This window comes from Scyliorhinus canicula, chromosome 20 (genome assembly GCF_902713615.1).
Source record: "Scyliorhinus canicula chromosome 20, sScyCan1.1, whole genome shotgun sequence".
NCBI lineage: Eukaryota > Metazoa > Chordata > Chondrichthyes > Carcharhiniformes > Scyliorhinidae > Scyliorhinus > Scyliorhinus canicula.
In genome coordinates, this window is record NC_052165.1 from 68,665,973 (window position 1) to 68,688,535 (window position 22,563).

A 22,563-nucleotide genomic window follows, 5' to 3' on the forward strand; every position below is an offset into this window, starting at 1 on the left:
CCCACAGTCCAAAGATGTGCAGGTTAGGTGGATTGGCCATGATAAATTGCCCTTCGTCTCCAAAAAGGTTAGCTGGGGTTACTGGGTTACAGGGATAGGCTGAAGGTGTGGGGTGTTCTTTCCAAGGGTTAGTGCAGACTTGATGGGCCGAATTACCTCCTTCTGCCATGTAAATTCTATGTCTATAAACAACAGTGGTCCAGGGCAACATCTGTCCCTCAACCAACAACACTGAACTTCAAAAATACATAATGATTTGGTGAATTTGGCTATACAACAATTGGTCGCCGTGATTCCTACTTTGTAATAGTAACTATTCTGCAAAAGGACATCAGCAGCTTAAAACTCTCCCGAAGTATAAATGCAACCTCTTTCTGTTAACTCTGCACACCTGTGGAGAACAATCCTTCTGCATTGTAACAGTGACATCTCACACAGAGTCAGGGCTCCCAGGGGTAAGTGTCAGAAAGGCTGTTCTTCAAAAAAAATTCTGAAAGTTACAAAGTCAATGTGCAGAGTGGATCTTAACCTTAATCCATCTAATTTCTTGCTCCAAAAGCCAATTCAAATTGAATCGACACAAGATGATGTGGACATGCTGGCGTTGGACTGGGGTGAGTACAGTAAGAAGTCTTACAACACCAGGTTAAAGTCCAACAGGTTTATTTGGAATCACTAGCTTTTGGAGCACTGCTCCTTCCTCAGGTGAACTCCTGAGGAAGGAGCAGCGCTCCGAAAGCTAGTGATTCCAAACAAACCTGTTGGACTTTAACCTGGTGTTGTAAGACTTCTTATTGTGCTCACCCCAGTCCAACACCGGCATCTCCACATCATTTGTAACTCTTATTCACACCCAAGTAAACTGATTTTTTAAAAAATGCAAGTGCTTCAACAATAAATTTAGCTTCATATGAATTCCCCCCCTCATGACCGTTAATCGTCCCAGTGTTTAGTGGACATTATTGGGGCTGGTAGATTGTTTGGGTTGATCAGTTCCTTCCGCGAAATCCCAGCAAACGCTGAATATACTCAGTATTGCTCACGGCGCAAAGAGCGGCGCTTGGCTTCCCAAAGCCCCGGAGCAGCCTGGAAAGGGTTAAGGCTGCCACTCGTGAAAGTGAGTGGAGTGTAGCGCCAGTCTCTGGTGTGTAGGGGCGGATTGGTTAGGTAGCAAGGCAAAGAGGCGGGTCCCCGGGCGTTTGATGTCGGCTGACCGAAAGGATCAATGGAGCTGGAGGGGGGGAATGAGCACCAATCGCCTGCTGCCCGGCCAGAGCTGCGAGCAGAGGAAGGGGGGAGAGATGTACTGAAGGCTGCACAGGGCTAACTGGGATGGCGAGCTCTTCCCCTCGCCGTTGGCTGCCCAAATCTCTCCATGTGGGCAACTGAGCGTCCGGGGTCTCTTGCGGCTGTTCCTTCTCTCCCTCCCCTCCCTCTTTCTGTGTGGATGTTATTGCAAATGACATTTACGTAACCGGCAGCCTCCTGCCCCTGCTCTCACTACTGCTGCTGCTGCTGCCAAGTCTCGGCTGAGTGTGCTTTCGTGTTACACTGGAGAAGGTGGTGGCGATTTAACTGCCTGCTTGGCTCAGGGGGGCAACCATGCACTGGATGATTTGGGTCGAAGGGCTCCTGTGTCAACTGCTCCTATTTCTACCTCCTTCTCAGGAATTGCGTTTACATCCCAAACAAGGTAATGTTTGTATTTATTATGGGAGAGTAAAAGTTTAAATTTGTCTCAGATCCGGACAGGAAATGAATAAACTGTATGTAGGTATAGAATATATATGCATATATCCTTGTATCCAGAATGCATATTTGAATATAGAATAGATTTGAATATATATATATAAACATATAGAATATAGTGTGTCTGCATCTATATATGTATAATGTAAATTGTATACACTGGATGTAACAGTTTTGTTAAACATTTATTGTCGAATTGTGACAGAATAACGCTTGAAACTGCACTGGTTTGTGAAATTGACTTGCGTGAAGATATGAAATGACACGCTTGCTCCTCTCTTTCAGAAAACTTTATAAAACAGCTGAGATCCTATGAAATAATCACACCGACGCGGGTGAACGATTTCGGAGAGGTCTTTCCCCACACTCATCACTTCAGGAGGAGGAAGCGAAGCTCTGACTTGGAGCCCTGGGTGTCCCGGACTCACTATCAGATCAGCGCCTTCGGCCAGTCCTACCGGCTGAATCTGAGCGCCCACTCCGACTTCATCGCCCCCGCGTACCGAGTCAGCCACTGGGGCAGGGAGGGACCCCCGGTGCTGCAGCCGGACCTCAGGCACTGCTTCTACGTGGGACATGTCAACTCTGAGATGGAGCACACCGCCGTTGTCAGCCTGTGCACTGGCCTTGTGAGTATTGTGTACCTGTTACACATCCCGTACAAATCCGACTCCGGTGGGGTGGCGATGGTGGCGGGCAGCTGACTTCAATGGTCTGGTATCATCCTTACAGGTAGCTGAGCAGTGTGGAGGGCAATTGGGATGGGAGGAGGGGAGAGGGCAGGTGGGAGGGAGCAGGAGGGATGGGATGGGGCAGAAGGAAGGGAAGGCAGGAGGGAGGGAGGAGGGGCAGGAGGGAAGGCAGGAGGGAGGAGGAATAAAGGGGAAGGACGGAGGGGGCAGGAGGAGAAGGGGAGGGGGTAAGGGGAAGGGGCAGGAGGAAGGGGAGGGGGCAGGAGGAAGGGGAGGGGGCAGGAGGGAGTGGAGGGGTCTGGAGGGAGTGGAGGGGTCAGGAGGGAGGAGAGGGAGGGGTCAGGAGGGAGGAGAGGGAGGGGGCAGGAGGGAGGAGAGGGAGGGGGCAGGAGGGAGGGGAGGGGGCAGGAGGGAGGGGAGGGGGCAGGAGGGAGAGGACGGGGCAGGGGGAGGGAGGGAGGGGGTGGGGGTAGGGGGAGGGAGGGGGTGGGGGTAGGGGGAGGGAGGGGGTGGGGGCAGGGGAGGGAGAGGGTGGGGGCAGGGGGAGGGAGAGGGTGGGGGCAGGAGGAGGGAGGGGGTGGGGGCAGGAGGAGGGAGGGAGGGAGGGGGTGGGGGCAGGAGGAGGGGAGGGGAGGGGGCAGGAGGAGGGGAGGGGAGGGGGCAGAGGGGAGGGAACAGGAGAATGGTCAGGAGAGGGCAGGAGGGAGGAGGAAGAAAAGGGAAGGAGGGAGGGAAAGAGGGCGAGGGGTTGGCATTTTGATCCATTGACAGTCAGGTAATCGAGATCGCTCAGGATTTTGCTATCATCTCGATTCAGAATTATTATCCGGTGTGGTATCTATGGAAGGATAGAGTACCGTAGTCTCTGAGCGCCATGGTTGTTTTCCTGACATGTTTAAATGTCTGCTTTCCTGATTTCCAACACCTTTTCTTAAAAGAACAAAATTTGGCATCTTGTTGCGCTGTGACTTGATCTGGACTGATTGCTCTGTCACCGAGCATCCGGCAGGAGGACCCTGGTAACTCGCGGAGGGAGGGACGGAGATGCACAGTCAGGAATTAAAGTGAGCAAACTGTGTTCAGCTAATGGAGCAAGCAGACCCCCTGTCCGGGAATCGCAACCGTGTCCTGGGGAATTCTGAAGATTGCCCAGAATTGCAATTTGCACAGCAATGAGAGCAGTCCCATTCTCAGCCTTCTCAAATGTCTCATTGCCTGTTCTGAATTAAACATGCTGCACGCTTTGAAAGTATGCACCACTCTCTCTACGCAGCTCGCTCAACCAATGGGAAGCCCAGGACACTGGCCAAGCCCCAGGAGCCAATTCTGGCAGTGGGCCTGACCCAGTAAATCTGTCCAATGGCCATGGCCAAATGGAAGGATCAACCGAGCAGGAGTTCCCAAACTGCCAGGAGTGTGCTTGAGATAAAGCTTCAGTCAGGCTGTATTTCTAATTACATTTATAGTTCTCATTTGTGAAACAAAAACTCTGATAGGAGGCATAGACTCCAAGAAACTTCCTTGGGAATGCTACCGAGTAGTTAATGTATTCAGCACTTTGGTTCCAGGTGGGACATGACATGATTTTCATAGAATCTCTGCAGTGCAGAAGGAGGCCATTTGGCCCATCGAGTCATTACCCTACCAAGGACCACTCCCACACCCTATCCCCATAACTGGCCATATAGGGCTGGTTTAGCTCAGTGGGCTAGACAGCTGGTTGCAGAACAAGGCCAGCAGCGCGGGTTCAAATACCCGTACCAGATTACCCGAACAGGCGCCGGAATGTGGCAACTAGGGGCTTTTCACAGTAACTTCATGCTTGTGATTCTTAACTCCACCTAATCTGCACATCTTTGAACTGTGGGAGGAAACCGGAGCACCCGGAGGAAATCCACGTAGACGCGGGGAGAAAGTACAAACTCCACACAGACAGTCACCCAAAGGTGGGAATCGAACCCGGGTCCCTGGCGCTGGGAGGCAGCAGGGCTAACCACAGTGCCACCGTGCACAGGAACATTTTGCAGAGGACCATTTTAAAGGTCATATTTATCCAGGTGTGCATCCCAGGATTAGCAAAACATAAGGCTCTTTAGTAACTACTGAAAGACTACTAGCCCACAAATGATCACAGTGATTGAGCTTGGATGCTTAAAATCATGAACATTTCGAATGTTACAGAAAGGATTCCATTGTGTCCATTCTGGTCAAAAAATATCTTTCCAGTTTAACCCCACTTGCCAACTCTTGGTCTGCAACCCTGTAGCTTAGGGCAATTCAAGTACCTATCTGAGTACTTTATCAGTGTGATTAAGGTTTCAATCTCTAGCACTGTGTTAGGCTGTGCATTCCAGACTCCCCTTGAAACTCTGGGTGATAAAACTTTTCCTCAATTCCCTTTCTGACCTTTTTACCAATAAATTTAAATCAATGCCTTCTGCCCCCACTGGTTATTGATCTCTCTGTTAAAGGAAATAAGACCTTCCTATCCACTCTATGGAGGCCCCTCATAATTTTATACACCTCAATTTAATCTCTACTCGATTTCCAGTGTTCCAAAGCCGGCTCCCAGCCCATCCAGTGTTTCCTCATTGTTGCAATTTTCTATTCCTGGCAATATCCATGACCCACGGATGATGGGAAAATCCGTTTCATTCCTGCTTCAGTAATGGGGTGTGGGGGGGGGGGGGGAGATGGGTTGGGGAGAGAGACCTGCCCACCCCCCTCCACCCCCAGATTGGGTTTAATTGGAAGTGGTTTGCATGAGCTGGCACACCTTCATGTCCAGCCATGCAGGAACTATAGGCAGGAGAAGGCAGGATAACTGGTGAACTTCAGGAGTAGTGATGGAATCAGAGCATTGATCATGTGGCATGGAACTGGACAGTGTGCAGCCAGCTCCATAAACCTAAATGGGAAGCTTTATGTGGGCATTAGTGTCTCATTCGCCTGGAGTGAGTGCGAGAGAGATATCTTTTCATCTTTGGCATCTGGAAGCACGAACGTCATCTGGGGAACCACTGTTGGATATTTGTTCATACCCACGTCTACATTTGCTGTCCATTAATGGACAGATAATCCTGGAAAATGTGTGTCAAAGAAGAGAAGCTCATGTACCTGTATACTAAAGATGAACATTTAGAGCATAAGTTGCTGTACTAATTGTACAAAATGTAGTTTGGGAAATTCATTGCTGCTCCCTTTACTTATCCTTTGTTCGGTAATGGTGAGGAGGACAAAAAAAATTCAAGTCTTGGCTCATGACACCAGTACGGAGGCCGGAGACTGAAGCGGAGACCCGTTACAACAAGGCCCATGCAGTCACTCGGGCTGCAATTGGGAGGTGCATCGGACTTCTCAAGATGCGGTTCCGATGTCTCAACCTCTCTGGAAGTGCGCTCCAGTTCACCGCCGGAGGGTCCCCCACTTTGTTGTGGTCTGCTGTCTCCTCCACAACCTCGCACAGCAGAATGGCGATGAACTGGAAGCTGGTGACGAGGAACATGTGGCCACCTCGGAGGAGGAAGGCCTGGAGGAGGAGGCTGGGGCGGAACCTGAGACCCAGCCAGAGACTACAGGACGGGCGGCAGTGGTGAGGGTCCCGGAGTGCCAGGGAGACCCTCATACTCGCCCGATTCACTAAGCACATGGCCTGGTCCATGGTCGCATCCTCACCCACCCACCACTCCCATTTCCCATCCTCTCAGGGTATGTATCACATCAATCCAGGGTGCTGGGATGTTTTGGCACTGTCCACGGGTCACTGTCGTGGGCAGGAGGGGTGATGATAACGCGCAGAGAGCTGGGCACTGGTGCTCCTCAATCTATGCCATAATCTACCTGTCTGCTACGTGCTCGCTCACACCCATAACCTGCACGCGGTGATGCATTGCGGAAGAACGTGACAGAGACATCCTACTGATAATGATAACAATTGCTTATTGTCACAAGTAGGCTTCAATGAAGTTAATGTGAAAAGCCCCTAGTCGCCACATTCTGGCACCTGTTCAGGGAGGCCGGTGTGGGAATTGAACCCACGCTGCTGGCCTTGTTCTGCATTACAAGCCAGCTGCTTATCCCACTGTGCTAGGGTTGTGCACAAGGGTGTTTATTGTTCAATATAGGTTCCCACTCTCTTGAAGGTGCAGGCTCCCCCATTGCCCTCAGTGATGTTCGATGTGCTTTGCCCTCCTAGCTCTACTACTACATCTAGGTGTCTCCCCAGGATGTACATCTGAGGTGGAAACAGCCAGCTGCTTACCTCGTCCCTTGGCCTTCGATGACCCTGGCGGCGTCCTCTGGGGGCTCTCGGCTGAAGGGACCCGGCTCACATGTCAACGGGACATGCACACTCCTGGCGGTTGCCCTTAGTCCGAACCATTGTGTTGACACCCTCGACGATGCTCCTCAGTGGCTGGGACACATCCCTCAGTGACCGGACCGTGCTCTGCAGTGCTTCAGCCATGCCCAACTGAGAATGGGACAAGCTCTGCAGCACCTCGGCCATTCACATCTGACAGCGGGACATGTCCCGCAGAACCTCATCAAGGTTGGCCTGGTACTGGGTGACATTGCCTAGCGAGGCAGATAAACTGACGAGACCCTCAGCCATGGCCGTCACCAACTGTGCAATGCCTTGGACACCTTCATTCATGGTGCATCAGGCTCCCCACTGCAGTGGTCATCCTAGCAGTGTTCGCCTCGGTGCCACTCATTGCTGGCGCCATCTCCTGCGCCCCTAGCCTTTGGGACTCCTCCTGTTGGCTATGGATCTGCTAGAGTGACACTGACATCTCCCTCTGAATGTCCCGGTCACACCCTAACATCTCCATCAGTAACGGATAACCCTGTTCCAGAGGCTTAGTATCAGGCCTAAGTCCTGGGATCCAGCAGACTTCCAACTGCTGTGTTCCCTGGGGGTTCCTGCTTCCATCAGATGTACATCATCAGCAGTGTGGTGCTTACCAGATTGTGCCGCAGAAGCCTGTCCACTAACTGAGGTGTATGTATCTGCGCTGGTATAGGATGGGGACAACAGCTGTGCCGCGACTATAACTATTGCGTCCTTGGAACTCTCCTCCGAGGTGTTCTCCTTGGGGTTAGAAGAGGGTGCGACCCGGGATAGGCCGGCACCATCAGCTGCTGGACCTGAGGGAGAATGGTCATGTGGTCAGTGGGAGGAATGGGTCAAGTCAGTAAGGCAATCACTACTCACGTTTGACAGGTCCTCCAGGTGGAGCTAGGTGGTCCCTCACCAATGCGGTGTTCGCCAGCCTCCGCGTTGGTGACTGCCCTGTCCTCGGTCACACCAGTCACCTCCTGGGTCAACTCCCCGAAGGAGGTGAGGATGCCAGTCTGGACCCTCTCCTGCCGATTATGGGAGAACGTTTCCTCAGGAGATGCAGAGAGGGCATCATTAGCCACATGCCTGGTTCACAGTTGTGGGGGGGGGATGATGTGAAGGGAGGGTTGGGGTGGAGGGAGGTTTGAAGAGGTAGGGGGAGGGGGATGAAGGTTGGGGGCCCCCCTGGGGGCATGCTTTCTTGGGGGGAGAGGAGGGATGGGGTGGGGGGGGGGGGAACATTGGTGTCTACTGACTTGTGCTGCCTGGTGTAGGCCATTGACCTTCTTCCAACACTATAGGCAGACACTGCCCGAGCTGACTGCTGCTGCCACCTCATCCCAGGCAGCACTGGCTGCCTTGTGGCTCAAACTCCAGGGTCCTGGGGGAACAGGACATATCTCCACTGGCCTCCACTGCACCTAGGAACCTCCCACGTCAGCATCCCCGAATCTTGGGGCTGGTCTCCTCGGTGCCATTGCTGTGAGCTGGCTGGGTTGGCTGGGCAAGTGCAGCTTAAGTGCTGCTCAACCTTGTTAGCGGGGGCCTGGCGAGAGGGGTCCCGCGAATCAGCTGGCGAGCGGGCGAGAAGCCCGTGAAGCTTCGTCAAGTGGTCCAATTAATGTTAAATTGCTTTGCTGGCCTCGTTGGGCCGAGCGCTGGAGACCCACAACATATCCTCACGGTAGCATGGTGGTTAGCATCAATGCTTCACAGCTCCAGGGTCCCAGGTTAGATTCCCGGCTGGGTCACTGTCTGTGTGGAGTCTGCACGTCCTCCCCGTGTGTGCGTGGGTTTCCTCCGGGTGCTCCGGTTTCCTCCCACAGTCCAAAGATGTGCGGGTTAGGTGGATTGGCCATGCTAAATTGCCCGTAGTGTAAGGTTAATGGGGGGATTGTTGGGTTACGGGTATACGGGTTACGTGGGTTTAAGTAGGGTGATCATTGCTCGGCACAACATCGAGGGCCGAAGGGCCTGTTCTGTGCTGTACTGTTCTATGTTCTATGTTCTATATCCTGCTCACTAGCACGCTTAGGAATTTTTCTGCAAAATCGTGCACTATGCCCCTTTTCCTGGATTCCCTCCCATTGGAGCAAATAGTTTCTCCCTATTTAACCTGTCAAATGCATTTATTATTTTAAGCAGTTCAGGTAGATCAGCATTCTAAACTCGAGCATGTAAACCAATTCTATTCAAACTGGCGTCATTCATTTAACCCTTTAAGCTCCAGTGTAATTCTGATGAATGTTGAGACGTTGGAAGTTTCCCGAGTATCCTGAATATTTTGTGTTGTTATGAATAGTTAACTGGTGAGTAACTATAAAGGATTGTGCAAGAAAACATAAAAGCCTATTTGCAAAATCCATCTTATGATGGAAAGTATCCTTTGCTGCTTGGTGTTTTTTTAAATAAATATGCTCCTTATAGTTGAATCTTTCTGCCTCATTTGTCTGAGCCAATAGGATCATGGCAAAATCCATGTTTTCCTGACATGCATCTTCCTTTTCTGGCTGAATATGCACCAGGCACACTCCACATGCAGTTGCAAACACTGCACAATAACTGCAGAAGCTGTACTGAAGTCAAGGGCATTAGACAAATTGTAGCTTTCGTCGGCTTCGACACCTTGTGCTTCTGACTGTGATAACGTGTCTGTCCTTTCTCGGCAGCGTTTGCTTCCCAAACACACAATCAGAAAACGACCTTGTGCTTTCCGACACTGCCATTCATTCTTGTCGTTGTGGCTATGTTAAAAGACCAACTTTGCAAAGTGCGTTAAACTCTTTATAGCTCCCTAGACAAAACACATTTGCAAGGTCCACACCTCTAGCCTAGAGTCCATTACTATCCGCAACTAAGTAGTTTTGGAGTAACCTTATTATTTTTCAACTTGCAGCTTGTTTGCCCCAACTTGTCCTTGACAGCCAGTTGTCACTGTGCATCCTCCTTCATTTGGAAGACATGATTCCACGCTGTGGGCTATTCCCAAGGCTTCTATTAATGTTAACTTTTGATTGTTAGGCGGGAAGTGTAGTGTGCTTTCAGTGAAGTGCCATAGTTCGTCAGCCAATCAAAATTGCAATGGGCTTTTGCCTCATTATCAAAGAACAAAGAACAAGGAAAAGTACAGCACAGGAACAGGCCCTTTAGCTCTGCAAGCCTGCACGGACCATGCTGCCCGTTTAACCTAAAACCTTCTACATTTCCAGGGTCCGTAACCCTCTATCCCCATCCAATTCATGTATTTGTCAAACCACCTCTTAAATGTCACTATCGTACCTTCTTCCACTACCTCCTTCGGCAGCGAGTTCCAGGCACCCACTACCCTCTGTGTAAAAAACTTCCCTCGCATATCTCCTCTAAGCTTTGTCCCCTAGTAATTGACTCTTCCTGGGTAAAAGCTTCTGACTATCCACTCTGTCCATGCCCCTCATAATTTTGTAGACTTCTATCAGGTCGCTCCTCAACCTCCATAGTTCCAGTGAGAACACACCGAGTTGATCCAAACTTTCCTCAGAGCTAATGCCCTCCATGCCAGGCAAAATTCTGGTAAACCGCTTCTGTACCCTTTCCAAACCCTCCACACCCTTCTAGTAGTTTGGCGGCCAGAATTGAATACTATATTCCAGGTGTGGCCTAAGTAAGGTTCTATATAGCTGGAGAATGACTTGCCAATTTTTATTCCCAATGCTTCGGCCGATGAAGGCAAGCATGCCGTTTGCCTTCTTGACTAGCTGTTCCACCTTGCAACAACTTTCAGTGACCTGAGGACCTGTACACCTAGATCCCTCTACCTGTCAATATTCTTAAGGGTTCTGCCATTTACTGTATATTTCCCATCTGTATTAGACCTTCCAAAATGCATGACCTCACATTTGTCTGGATTAAGCTCCATCTGCCACCCCTCCGCTCAAGTCTCTAACTGATCTATACCCTGCTGATCCTCTGACAGTCCTCATTGCTACCCAGAATTCCACTAAACTTTATGTTGTCCGCAAACTTACTGATCAGACCAGTTACATTTTCCTCCAAATAATTTATATATACTATAAACAGTACTGATCCCTGTGGAACACCACTAGTCACAGCCCTCCATTTAGAAAAGCACCCTCTGTGTTCTCTAACCAAGCCAGTTCTGTATTCACATTGCTACCACTGATCCCATGTGACTTCACCTCCTGTATCAGTCTACCATGAGGGACCGTGTCAGAGCCTTACTGAAGTCCATGTAAACAGCATCCACTGCCCTACCTTCAATCAATCATCTTTGTCACTTCCTCGAAAAGAGCGATCAAGTGAGGGAGACACAAACTCCTCTTCACAAAACCGTGCTGCCTCTCGCTAATGTGTCCACTTGCTGCCAAATGGGAGTAAATCCTGTCTCGAAGAATCCTCTCCAATAATTTCCCAACCACTGACATAAGGCTCACCAGCCTGTAATTTCCTGGAATATCCTTGCTACCCTTCTTAAACAAAGGAACAACGTTAGTTATCACTCGGGATATGTATTCTGTAGCTTTATAATTAAGACAAAAATGATTTTGTTCTGCCTTCTCCTCTTCGCTTCCTTGAAGTATGGCTCCCCTTGCTGTAGTATTGATCCATGAATACTGGTTGTCCTTAGCATCTAGTCTAAACAGAATGGTAATTCCTCCTGCATGACATGGCATAATGAGTTTCAGTTATTTTGTAGTTTTATCATGGGTGGCTTCACAATGTTTGATCATGGCCTCATGCACAAACGCATCCAGTCGGCTAATGACCAGGAGAACAAGGCCCTAATTGATCAGATCATCCCCAGCTTAATAAGAGGAATAAATGTAAAATATCTCATCACATTTTTCTTAAATGTCTTGATGCAGAGAAGACACAGTGAAGTAGTTTGAAATGCAGCGACTGTTGTTAGACGAGCAAACATTTTGTACACGGCAGGATCCCACAAACCAAACTCTGATGAATGAGCTTTTGTTGTATTTTTAGTGTTGGTTGAAGGAAGCATATTGACCTGGGGAGTTTGCATTTTCTGAAATACTACCAAGGGATCCTTAACATCCGCTAAAATGGGCAGAATCGGGCTTGGTTTAATATCTAATTGAAATGATAATAGCTATCCAAACAGCAATGTAGCACTGACTGGTGACTGGACCTCGACTCTTTGTAGCGACCATTACTGATTTTTAACCGACTTCGTTATCAGGGTTACCCTAGCTTCAAACTCACATTGCAATGTCAATACCTTAAGTGAGAAAATCTAGAGGGCAACACGGTGGTGCAGTGGTTAGCACAGCTGCCTCACGATGCCAAGGACCCGAGCTCGATCCCGGCCCTGGGTCACTGTCCGTGTGGAGTTTGCACATTCTCCCCGTGCCTGTATGGGTCTCACCCTCACAACCCACAGATATGCAGGGTTGGTGGATTGGCCACGCTAAATTGCTCCTTCATTGGAAAAACAAATTGGGTACTCTAAATTTATTGGAAAAAAAAGTCAAGTGAGAAAATCTCAGGCGTAAATATCATGTTTGTGATTTGAAGTTGTGCGTGTGTCTATAATTTTGACCATACAAGGGAAAAACATTTTTACTTTTATACTTTAAGTAACAATTGGGTGTTCAGCTTACAAGAATTCCAGATGAAAGCGCCATATTTGATTCATTTTAATTGATCCATCGAGAAGCATCGAGCAGCAGCAGCTTTTTCAATGATCTGGGACTTTAGCCTCCACTGTTCTATTTGGAAGAGTATTTCACATGTTGATCATCAGTTATATGAATAGGAATTCATAATATGTCGTAAAGTTACCTACCTTTTACTTGTACAGACTCGTAATATTCTGGATTTACTTCTGTCATTCTCTTAACAAACATTTGAAATCACCACTTTAAAGTCTCCATTTTAGGTTAAGGAGACAGTTTCCCCAGTTTTTTTTCTTTGGCTCCTTGCTACACTCCCTCCAGTGCTTGAGAATCTCTCTTGTTTTTTGCCAACTGACTAGAGTCTGTCTTGTATTAATATGGCTTTGATTCAATGGTCCATTAACTTTATTGATTTTTTCTCTAAATTGGTATCTTTCAGCTTCAACACCATTCCTGAAAGTATGTGTATAACCCATTTGTCTTTCTAATGTGCAAGCCATTGTTACGCTCACATGAATATATTGTTCAATTCATTTTGAAATTTATTAGCTGCCCCTCCTATTTCCACTGTTTCTCATTTGGTACCATCTGCAAATCTGACTGCTGTGCACTGAGTTTCAGAGTCCAGGTCATTTGTGTAAATGAGACATCCAAAGCCGGCCCAACACTGAACTTTAAGACACCCATTCAGCACTGCCCCCTCCTACCCCTGCCCAACTTGCCATAACTTCTCATATTAACAACTAATAACCATTCATGTCAAGCTGCCACAAAAGTCTTTGGAAAGTTGAGGTATTTTATCACATCTCAGCGATTTCCCCAGTCCATATAGGTTGTCATTTGCTCGAAGAAGATGAGGAGGTTGGTCAGATAGGACATCCCTGAGAACTGCTGTTCACTAGATTATTAGTGACTACTCAATTCTGTTATCTTACATGGAAAGGAAGTGAGATGAATGGGCCTTTATTTTTGTTTTGCCTCCCTAATGGCAAGTATTTCCAATCTACTGTACATCATGTAACCATTATAATAATTCTCAGTGCCTCTCAATTGTCATCGCTATTATCTCTCAGCATTCTTGGATAGTACAATCTATCCCTGGGGATTTATTTGCTATGAACCCTTTTAGCTGTACTCAGATTTATAACTTTTTTATCAAAAGATTTTTAATAATCTAACATCTTTCCTGGCCACAGGACATCCCAAAGCACTTCACAGCCAATAAAGTATTCTGGAAGTGTAGTTACTGTCATAATGTAGAAAACATGGCAGATAATTTGCACACAAATGTGATAATGATCGGGCAATCTGTTTTATGGTGTTGGTCAAGACACTGGGTATAATTCCCCTCTGCTTCATCAAAATGGTGCCATGAAATCACCTGCGACCTGAGAGGACAGCCAAGGCCTAGGCTTACCATCTCATCCAAAAGATATCCGATGGATAGTGCAGCATGCCCTCAGTACTGTACTGGAGTATCAGCCTTGGTTTATGTGCTCCAGTCCTGGAGTGGAATTTGAAGCTACCACCACAAAACTGAAGCCATTGATTGGACAATCGGTTTGTGGAGCATATATTTCTCAGTCTTTCATTCCTGAATATTCGGAGGAAGTAATAATTCAGAATAGTTATTGTTTTATGCTGTCCTAATGTCTCCTTTGATCCAGTGTTCGTTTTTGCATGGTTACGCTCCTGTGATACACCTTGAGGCATCTAACCATGTTATATGCAAGTTACTGCTGATTTGCACAATTATGCTTTGTGCATTATGCTTTCAAACTTGTACTTGACTGGCGTGAGAGAATGATAGAATCCCTACTTTACAGAAGGAGGCCATTTGGCCCATTGAGTCTGCACCAACCCTCTGAAAGGGTAGCTAGGCGCAATGACCCGTCCTAGCCTCATGATTATCATCAAGGAATAAATAGCGAGGCATCGAGATGGAAATTGTCCCATTGGGCAGACGCAACATGGGTTCATAAAGGGCAGGTCATGCCTATCTCATTTATTGGAATTTTTTGAGGACATTACAATTGCAGTAGATAACCGGGAGCCAATGGATGTGGTATATCTGGATTTCCAGAAAGCTTTTGACAAGGTGCCACACAAAAGGTTGCTGCATCAGATCCAGATGAATGGCATTAAGGGTAAAGTAATAGCATGGATTGAGGATTGGTTAATTAATAGAAAGCAAAGAGGATTAATGGCTGTTTCTCTGGTTGGCAATCAGTAGCTAGTGATGTCTCTCTTGGATCAGTGTTGGACCCACAATTGTTCACAATTTACATTGGTGATTTGGAGTTGGTGACCAAGTGCAATGTGTCCAAGTTTGCAGACTACACTAAGATGAATGGTAAAGCAAAAAGTGCAGAGGATACCGGAAGTCTGCAGAGGGATTTGGATAGGTTAAGTGAATAGGCTAGGATCTGGCAGATGGAATACAATGTTGACAAATGTGAGGTTATCCATTTTGGTAGGAATAACAGCAAAAGGGATTATTATTTAAATGATAAAATATTAAAACGTGCTGCTGTGCAAAAAGACCTGGGTGTGCTAGTGTATGAGTCGCAAACGGTTGGTTTACAGGTGCAACAGGTGATTAAGAAGGCAAATGGAGTTTTGTCCTTCATTGCTTGAGGGATGGAGTTTAAGGCTAGGGAGGTTATGCTGCAATTGTATAATGTGTCAGTGAGGCCACACCTGGAGTATTGTGTTCAGCTTTGGTCTCCTTACCTGAGAAAGGATGTACTGCACTGGAGGGTGTGCAGAGGAGATTCACTTGGTTAATCCCAGAGCTGAAGGGGTTGAATTACGAGGAGAGGTTGAGTAGACTGGGACTGTACTCGTTAGAATTTAGAAGGATGCGGAGGGAATCTTACAGAAACATAGAAACTTTTGAAGGGAATAGATAGGATAGATGTGGGCAGGTTATTTCCACTGGCAGGTGAAAGCAGAACTAGGGGGCATAGCCTCAAAATAAGGGGAAGTAGATTTAGGACTGAGTTTAGGAGGAACTTCTTCACCCAAAGGGTTGTGAATCAATGGAATTCCTTGCCCAGTGAAGCAGTTGAGGATCCTTCAATAAATGTTTTTAAGATAAAGATGGATCGTTATTTTGAAGAATAAAGGGATTAAGGGTTATGGTGTTCGGGCCGGAAAGTGGAGCTGAGTCCACAAAAGATCAGTCATGATCTCATTGAATGGTGGAGCAGGCTTGAGGGGCCAGATGGCCTGCTCCTGTTCCTAGTTTTTATGTTCTTATGTAATCCCATCTAGGGGTAATTTAGCGTGGCCAATACAACTAACTTGTACATCTTTGTACTGCGGGAGGAACCAGGAGTACCCAGAGGAAACCCACACAGACACAAGGAGAATGTGCAAATTCCACACAAAGAATCACTCTGAGAATTGAACCTGGGTGCCTGGTGCTATGAGGCAGCAGTGCTAATCACTGTGCTGCCCTGTTGAATAACTTCCTGATTTAGTTGTTCTTTTATCTCATTGTATTTAGCCTTTTGAAGTTATGTATCTGGCACCCAGTCTTTGGCATTTCTTAAATCAGGTTACACTTGATCATTTTCTGTCCATTGTCCTCAGCAAAACTGTAATTCCTATTTGATATCCAGCCTGGAACTCAGATATACAGACCTCATGACTAACCTCATTTAAAATGTATTTTTCTAATTTATATGATGCAATGTAAACATTTGGCTCCATGTTCGTGATTGGGAGAGAGCAGGAGGATGTGTAAAAGAAATTAAGTCTTTCCTTTATATAGTATTTAATGCTTTTCTCAGAAACATTGCAAAGTACTTCAAATATGATTTAGTACTTTTATTAGCGCTGTGTAACCAGTCAGGGTCTTGCCTTGGTAGAGGGGATTGGGGTGGGTTGGTTAAGGAGGTTGATTTTGATTTGATTTGATTTATTATTGTCACATGTATTAGTATACAGTGAAAAGTAGTGTTTCTTGCATGCCGTACAGACAATGCGTACTGTACATAGGTAAGGAAGGAGAAATTACAGAATGTAATGTTACAGTCATAACTAGGGTGTCGAGAAAAGATCAGCTTAATACAAGGTAGGGTCCATTTAAAAGTCTGATGGCAGTAGGGAAGAAGCTGTTCTTAAGTCGGTTGTTACGTGACCTCAAACTTTTGTATCTTTTTTCTGACGGAAGAAGGTGGAAGAGAGTGTGTTCGGAGTGCCTGGGCTCCTTAATTATGCTGGTTGACTTTCCGAGGCAGCGGGAATTGTAGACCGAGTCAACGGATGCGAGACTGGTTTGTGTGATGGACTGAGCTACATTCACGACCTTTTGTAGTTTCCTGAGGTCTTGAATCCAAGCTTGCGAATGTTGTAATAACGAGGACATAGGAAATCTGACATCCCCACGTTCTTTTAATATACATAGCAGATATTGTGGGCAGCTTGGGTTGGATTTTATGGGGGGGGCTGTATTCCCCACCTGGCCCAACTTAAAAAGTTAGCAGGGAGCCTGACCGCCAAATAGTCGACTGCCCCTTATCCATTTTACACTGGTAACTAGGGGTAAGTGCGAGACTTCACCCCCCCATCGAGGGAGGAGGTCCCCACCTTCAAGAGCTGTCGGTCAATCGAAATTGGCCGACAGCTCCATAGTCCAAGCGGCACCAGGTTCGAGCTGTGGCCACTGCTGATACTACAGGAAGTCCCTGAAGAAGAGAAGGCTATGCAGCCGGGTTTAAGTAAATCTGGATTATCGGCAGGGCCTAACTGGCAGACACCAGCGAGAGGGGTTCTGTGCCGGGTTTGAGGGCCCAGGGAGGTGAGTAGACAAAAGGAGGTGATGATGAGAGACGTTTTTATTTCACATATCCAGCATTCTCAGAGTACTGCTTTGAAGTTGATAGACAATTACCTTGAGTCAACCAAATCAGCTTTCCCTCTTAAATAAAACTGAAAGCGTAGATTATGGAACTCTGGCAAAATGTTCCAACTATGTTTCAGCATCTTTGCAGTGAATGGTTTCTGTGTTACTATCAGCCCAGAAAGTTGGCTGAATGTCCATATATGCGTCACCATGGCATAATGTCATTCTCTCCACCAGTTAATTCAAATGTCACCACCCTGTTGCACTAGGTGGAAATGGCATCTTGGACTTTCTACTGCTTTAAATTAATCACTAAATTCAATGCGATGAATAAAAAATATACAGTTGTGCTGCACTATAACGCATTTGGATTAGACTCGTAGGTGGCAATGCATATCATTGTGTATTGAATGACTCTTCCCATAGAGATCATGAAACAAGGGACTTTCACAGAATAATGTACGGGGGTGTTCCATCTGAAGGAGGCTGCTAAAAGTTTTTTTCCCCCAGAATAAGGCAGGCTTAAGTAAGTAATGAATACACTGATAGCACAGCTGTACTGAAGCAGGCAGGGATAAATGGTGGATATGCCAGCTGTGAGTTAAGGGTTGAACGAGAGTTGAAGTAAATCAGTTTGGAATGAACTTGATATATCAAGTAATCAATTAAAATTTGGCAGATGGCCATAATGTTTGATAGGGCAACAGTCCAAAAGTTGAGTTTTATGAAGAATGCAGTAATGTGCTGCCTCTCTGTAGCGCGGGATAGCAAAGTCAGTAGCATAGAAACATTCAACTCTTGTTTTCAAATCTTTTCTTTTTCTTTGTTGTAAATAATCATGAACTCTACCCAAAGCGTGCTTAAACGAACATCTTCATGAACAATTTTTAAAAGTGTAAATTTGTTTGTGTGCTATAACACAGCAAAGTTATTCCGTGTGATATGGTGATGTCATCCGGTTTCCTCCCACAAGTCCCGAAAGACGTGCTGTTAGGTAATTTGGACATTGTGAATTCTCCCTCTGTGTATCCAAACAGGTGCCGGAGTGTGGCGACTAGGGGATTTTTCACAGTAACTTCACTGCAGTGTTAGTGTAAGCCTACTTGTGACAATAATAAAGATTATTATTATTCTGTGGCAGTCACTGGACATTTGAAAGATATCAGTGGATTGGGAATTGGTCAACCTTCCGAATGTGTAGGAGATTTGATCACATGACATTCTGATCAAATGATCCCTGCTTCAGCGTTCACTTTATAAAGGTTGTAGCTGGACCCTTATTCATGGTTTTCCCATCCCAGAAACATGGGGCTGGATTCTCCAATTTTGGGGCAATGCCCCCACGCTGGCGTGGGAACGGACCAGGAAAACTGGCGCAAAATGGCCACCGATTTTCCCGTTTTGCAGGACAGCAGCGTAGAGCACCCAGATCCAGCAGCTGATACAACCCGGAGAATTGCCGGGTCATGGCGGAGGCCGCTCGCGGACCCGGCCTGTGAAATAGTCCCCCCCTTTGGCTGGCTCGCACGCCCCGACCGCCCCACCACAATGCTCCCAGCCCCAAATAAATTCCTCTTTACCGTGGATCGGCCCTCCCCCGACTGTGGCGGCGCTGGACTGAGTCCGCAGTCAGCACGCCGAGTTCCCAACGGATGAGACCACACTTTTCCCATGCCGTCGGGAACTCGGCCGGTCAGGGGCGGAGCATCGGCGGGGGAGGGGGCTCAGGCTCATTTAACAGTGCAGTACTCCTTCAGTACTGCAAGGAGGAGACATGCTCAACCTATGGCGGCAAGGTTGGTACAGCACCAGGACCTGGGTTCAATTCCAGTCTGTGTGGAGTTTGTATTTTCTCCCCATGTCTGCATGGGTGCCCTCCAGGTGCTCCGATTTCCACCCATAGTCCAAAGATGTTCAGGTTAGATCAGTGATTTTTAAAGTCACGGTGGGTCGCAGGCGGGCCATTCCCGATCACCAGAAGAAGTACCCAAAGGCCTCGACTGGCTTTTACAAATGCTGGCCGTGATTGGCTTACAGAATTCTGGCCTTCCCGTGCATGTGTGCAGCCTCAGCAGTGTGGAGGCCCTGAGCCCAGCAAGGCAGACTGCCTCCTCCTGACATCAGCGCCCTGACCCAGGAATAGATACTTGGAAAAATAAACGATGGAGTCTTCTCTCCAGAAGTGGTGGCAGAGAGCAGGTCACGCGCCCTGTAAATTGATGTTCACGTGCTCTGGGTGTGAGAGAGATTCCCCCTTTTTGGAACTGTAAGTGCTGGCTTGAGTTCCAGGACATGGGTCGCAAAGGGTGGCCGGTTGGTAAAAATGGATCCTGGGCAAAAAAGTTTGACAAACACTGGGTTAGATGGATTGGCCAGGTTAAATTGCTTCTGAAGTGTCCAAAGATGTGCAGGTTAGGTGGGGTTATTGGGATAGAGCGGGGATGTGGGCCTAGGTAGGATGCTCCTTTTGAGGGTCGATGTAGACTCGATGGGCCTTCTTCTGCACTGTAGGAATTTTATGGGTATGTGCTTCCTCTCTGAAGCCAGTGTGCTGTGTCAAACGATATAGACATATTTCTAGAACTGCTAACTTTCTGTTATCAATCTCTCCGAACGTGAAGCTTGAAGAAGATCTTGCCGTAATGGCCCCATTAGGCTTCATGTAAAAGTGATTCTATCCTAGTGTATGGGTTTTTTTGCTTGTTGAGGGTTGCTATTATGCTTCCCATGCATATTCTACACTCTTCTTTATGGTTTATGTGAAACTAAGGTCATGTTTACGTATTCCAACACCCAATTTTTGAACACATTTAGTGGTATTTTTCGGCTTCAATTTATCTTGACAGCAAAGTAAACAAAAGATTACATTTTCCTTAGTTTGCACATTTAGCTCTCTAACTGTTACACTGCTGTTTCACAGCAGGGTTTGCCTGTATTAACTTAATCTCAAAATCCTGATGTGAGGATCTTGAGGACGGACGGGCCCGTTTAAATGGTGTGAGAAGTTCTTGCATGTTTGAGGCTGATCAAATATCATAGTCGATTAATATGTTTTCATCCAGTGCCAAATTGATAAACAAATCTGAAGACATGAAACAGTGTGTCACCACAGTCATGTAGCAATATCATTTGGTTGATTTACCTTGTGCACGGAATGGAAAACACCTCTAAAAATGTGTATTTGTCGGTACTGATATGATATAATAAAAGAAAGTTCAATAGATATGAAATAGATTAAGTGATTTATCAAGTGCCAAACTGAATGACCTCCAGGATGTTAATTGTATGTTAATTATGCTTAATTGTTTGCAGATGGTGGTTAACTGAGGATTCACTTACCTTGTTACACATGGACTTAAACTGTGGTTGTTGGTTTAGGAGGTCCGCGCTTGTACTTTGGCTCTATGTAAATAAATGCTTATAAAATTTCTTAAAAGATCAATTTGCCAAATCTTTCACCAGTTGGTTTTGTGGATGAAAACTCTGGTCCGGTTGCAAAGAGTATATCCAATGTTGTCAGCATTTCTGTGCACCCTTGTTGAACTGGGAAACGATAAGTATTTTACAAAGTAAATTAATCTTTCTTTCCATTTAATCAATGGCTTGTGATACTACTAGATTCAGAAAAATTGACACATTGTCTACAATGGAGTGAGTGCAGCAATTCCTTCACATATACTCCTCCAACGTGTCTTCATATGATGAAGAAAGAAAAAATTGAGCCGAATGCTATAGTTTTACGAGATGTAGGTCACAGTGAATCACGGTTCTGTGTTTGGATTAAGAATCGAATTGGAACTCAAGTTAAACGTTCCGTTCCATTGCCAAGTCATTGATAAAATGAAACAAACTATCACAATTAGATTTTGAGCCATATTTATTGAGCCTTTTGGAAGAAATTGCTGATTAAGAGTGCACATTGAATGTAGTAGGTATACTGATGTGTCTGCATACAGATGGTAGGACCTCATGTTCAGTCCGTCATATCTGAGTTAACTAGTCTCAGGAGCGGCAGTGGGTGGAGGTCACTTTCCGTGCATATTCAGCGTCTCGTCGCCACCACATGCTGATGTTGAGGCCGCACTGCTGGGGAAGAGCCCTCTTCCCCACCTCCTTAAGGAATATGCATTTGCAAAAAAGAAGGTCTGAAAGGAAAAGAAGTGCTTTTTTTGTTGTGCTTCACCTTGAGCAGCACCATAATGCAGGACTGTTCCCGGGAATGCTCACCAAGACAAGTATCAGCTGCTGCTGGAGGCCATCAACTTGGTGAAAGCCACTCTTTGGTTGTTGGTTTTCCAGTTTAAGGATATGCCTGTGATGGTGTTGCAGACTGGCACACCCCAAGGTCCAGGAGTACATACTGACCAATGTATTGAAGTTTGGTGCAGCGGCTGCAAAGTGGGAAATACTATAGTTTTGGACCTTCGTAGCGGAGTGGCGCCAACCACTCTGGCGTCGGGCCTCCCCAAAGGTGCGGAATTCTCCGCACCTTTCGGGGCTAGGCCCGCGCCAGAGTGGCTCCCGCTCCGTCGACTGGCGCAAACGGCCTTTGGTGCTACGCTGATCTGTGTCGGGGCTGGCCAAAAGGCCTTCGCCGGTCAGCGTGAGTCCGCGCATGCGCCGGAGCGTCAGAGGCTGCTGACATCACCACCGGCGCATGCGCGGTGGAGGGGGTCTCTTCCGCCGGCGCCACGGTGGAGGCCGTGGCGGCGGCGGAAGAAAAAGAGTGCCCCCACGGCACTGGCCCTCCTGCTGATCAGTGGGCCCCGATCGCGGGCCAGGCCACCGTGGAGGCATCCCCCGGGGTCCGATCGCCCCTCGCACCCCCCAGGACCCCGGGGTCCCACTCGCGCCGCCAATCCCACCGGCACAGAGGTGGTTTAAACCACGTTGGCGGGAGAGGCCTGACAGCGGCGGGACTTCGGCTCATCGCGGGCCGGAGAATCGCCGCAGGGGGCATGCCAATCGGCGGGCCGCAATTCCTGCTCCCGCAGATTCCCGGGTGGCGGAGAATTCCGGCCTCAGTGGGGGCGGGATTTACACCGGCCCCGGGCGATTCCCCGACCCTGCGGGAGGGTCGGAGAATTCCGCCCCAGTTCTAGATTCTGCTACAGGGTTTCTGTTCTGACTTCGCAAAGTCTTTTTAAAAAATAATTATTTATGAGATGTGGACATGCTGGTTAGGCCATCATTTGTTGCCCATCCCTAATTGCTCTTGAAAAGGTGGTGGAGAGCTGCCTTCTTGAATCGTTGCAGTCCCACAGTATGTACATTACAGTGCTGTTAGGGAGGGAG

The 22,563-nt window shown here is 47.4% G+C and overlaps 1 protein-coding gene across 1 annotated transcript in view; it reads left to right on the top strand.

Moving 5' to 3' along the window:
• Positions 1 to 1,296: 1,296 nt before the first annotated feature.
• The window catches only part of LOC119954733 (A disintegrin and metalloproteinase with thrombospondin motifs 20-like), a 469,933-nt gene continuing 448,666 nt past the window's right edge, over positions 1,297 to 22,563 (top strand). Inside the window, exons 1-2 of the mRNA XM_038780255.1 lie at positions 1,297 to 1,693; positions 2,035 to 2,378. Of these exons, the coding sequence (XP_038636183.1) occupies positions 1,603 to 1,693; positions 2,035 to 2,378 (435 nt within the window). The 5' untranslated portion in view covers positions 1,297 to 1,602. The remainder of the gene's footprint in view (positions 1,694 to 2,034; positions 2,379 to 22,563) is intronic.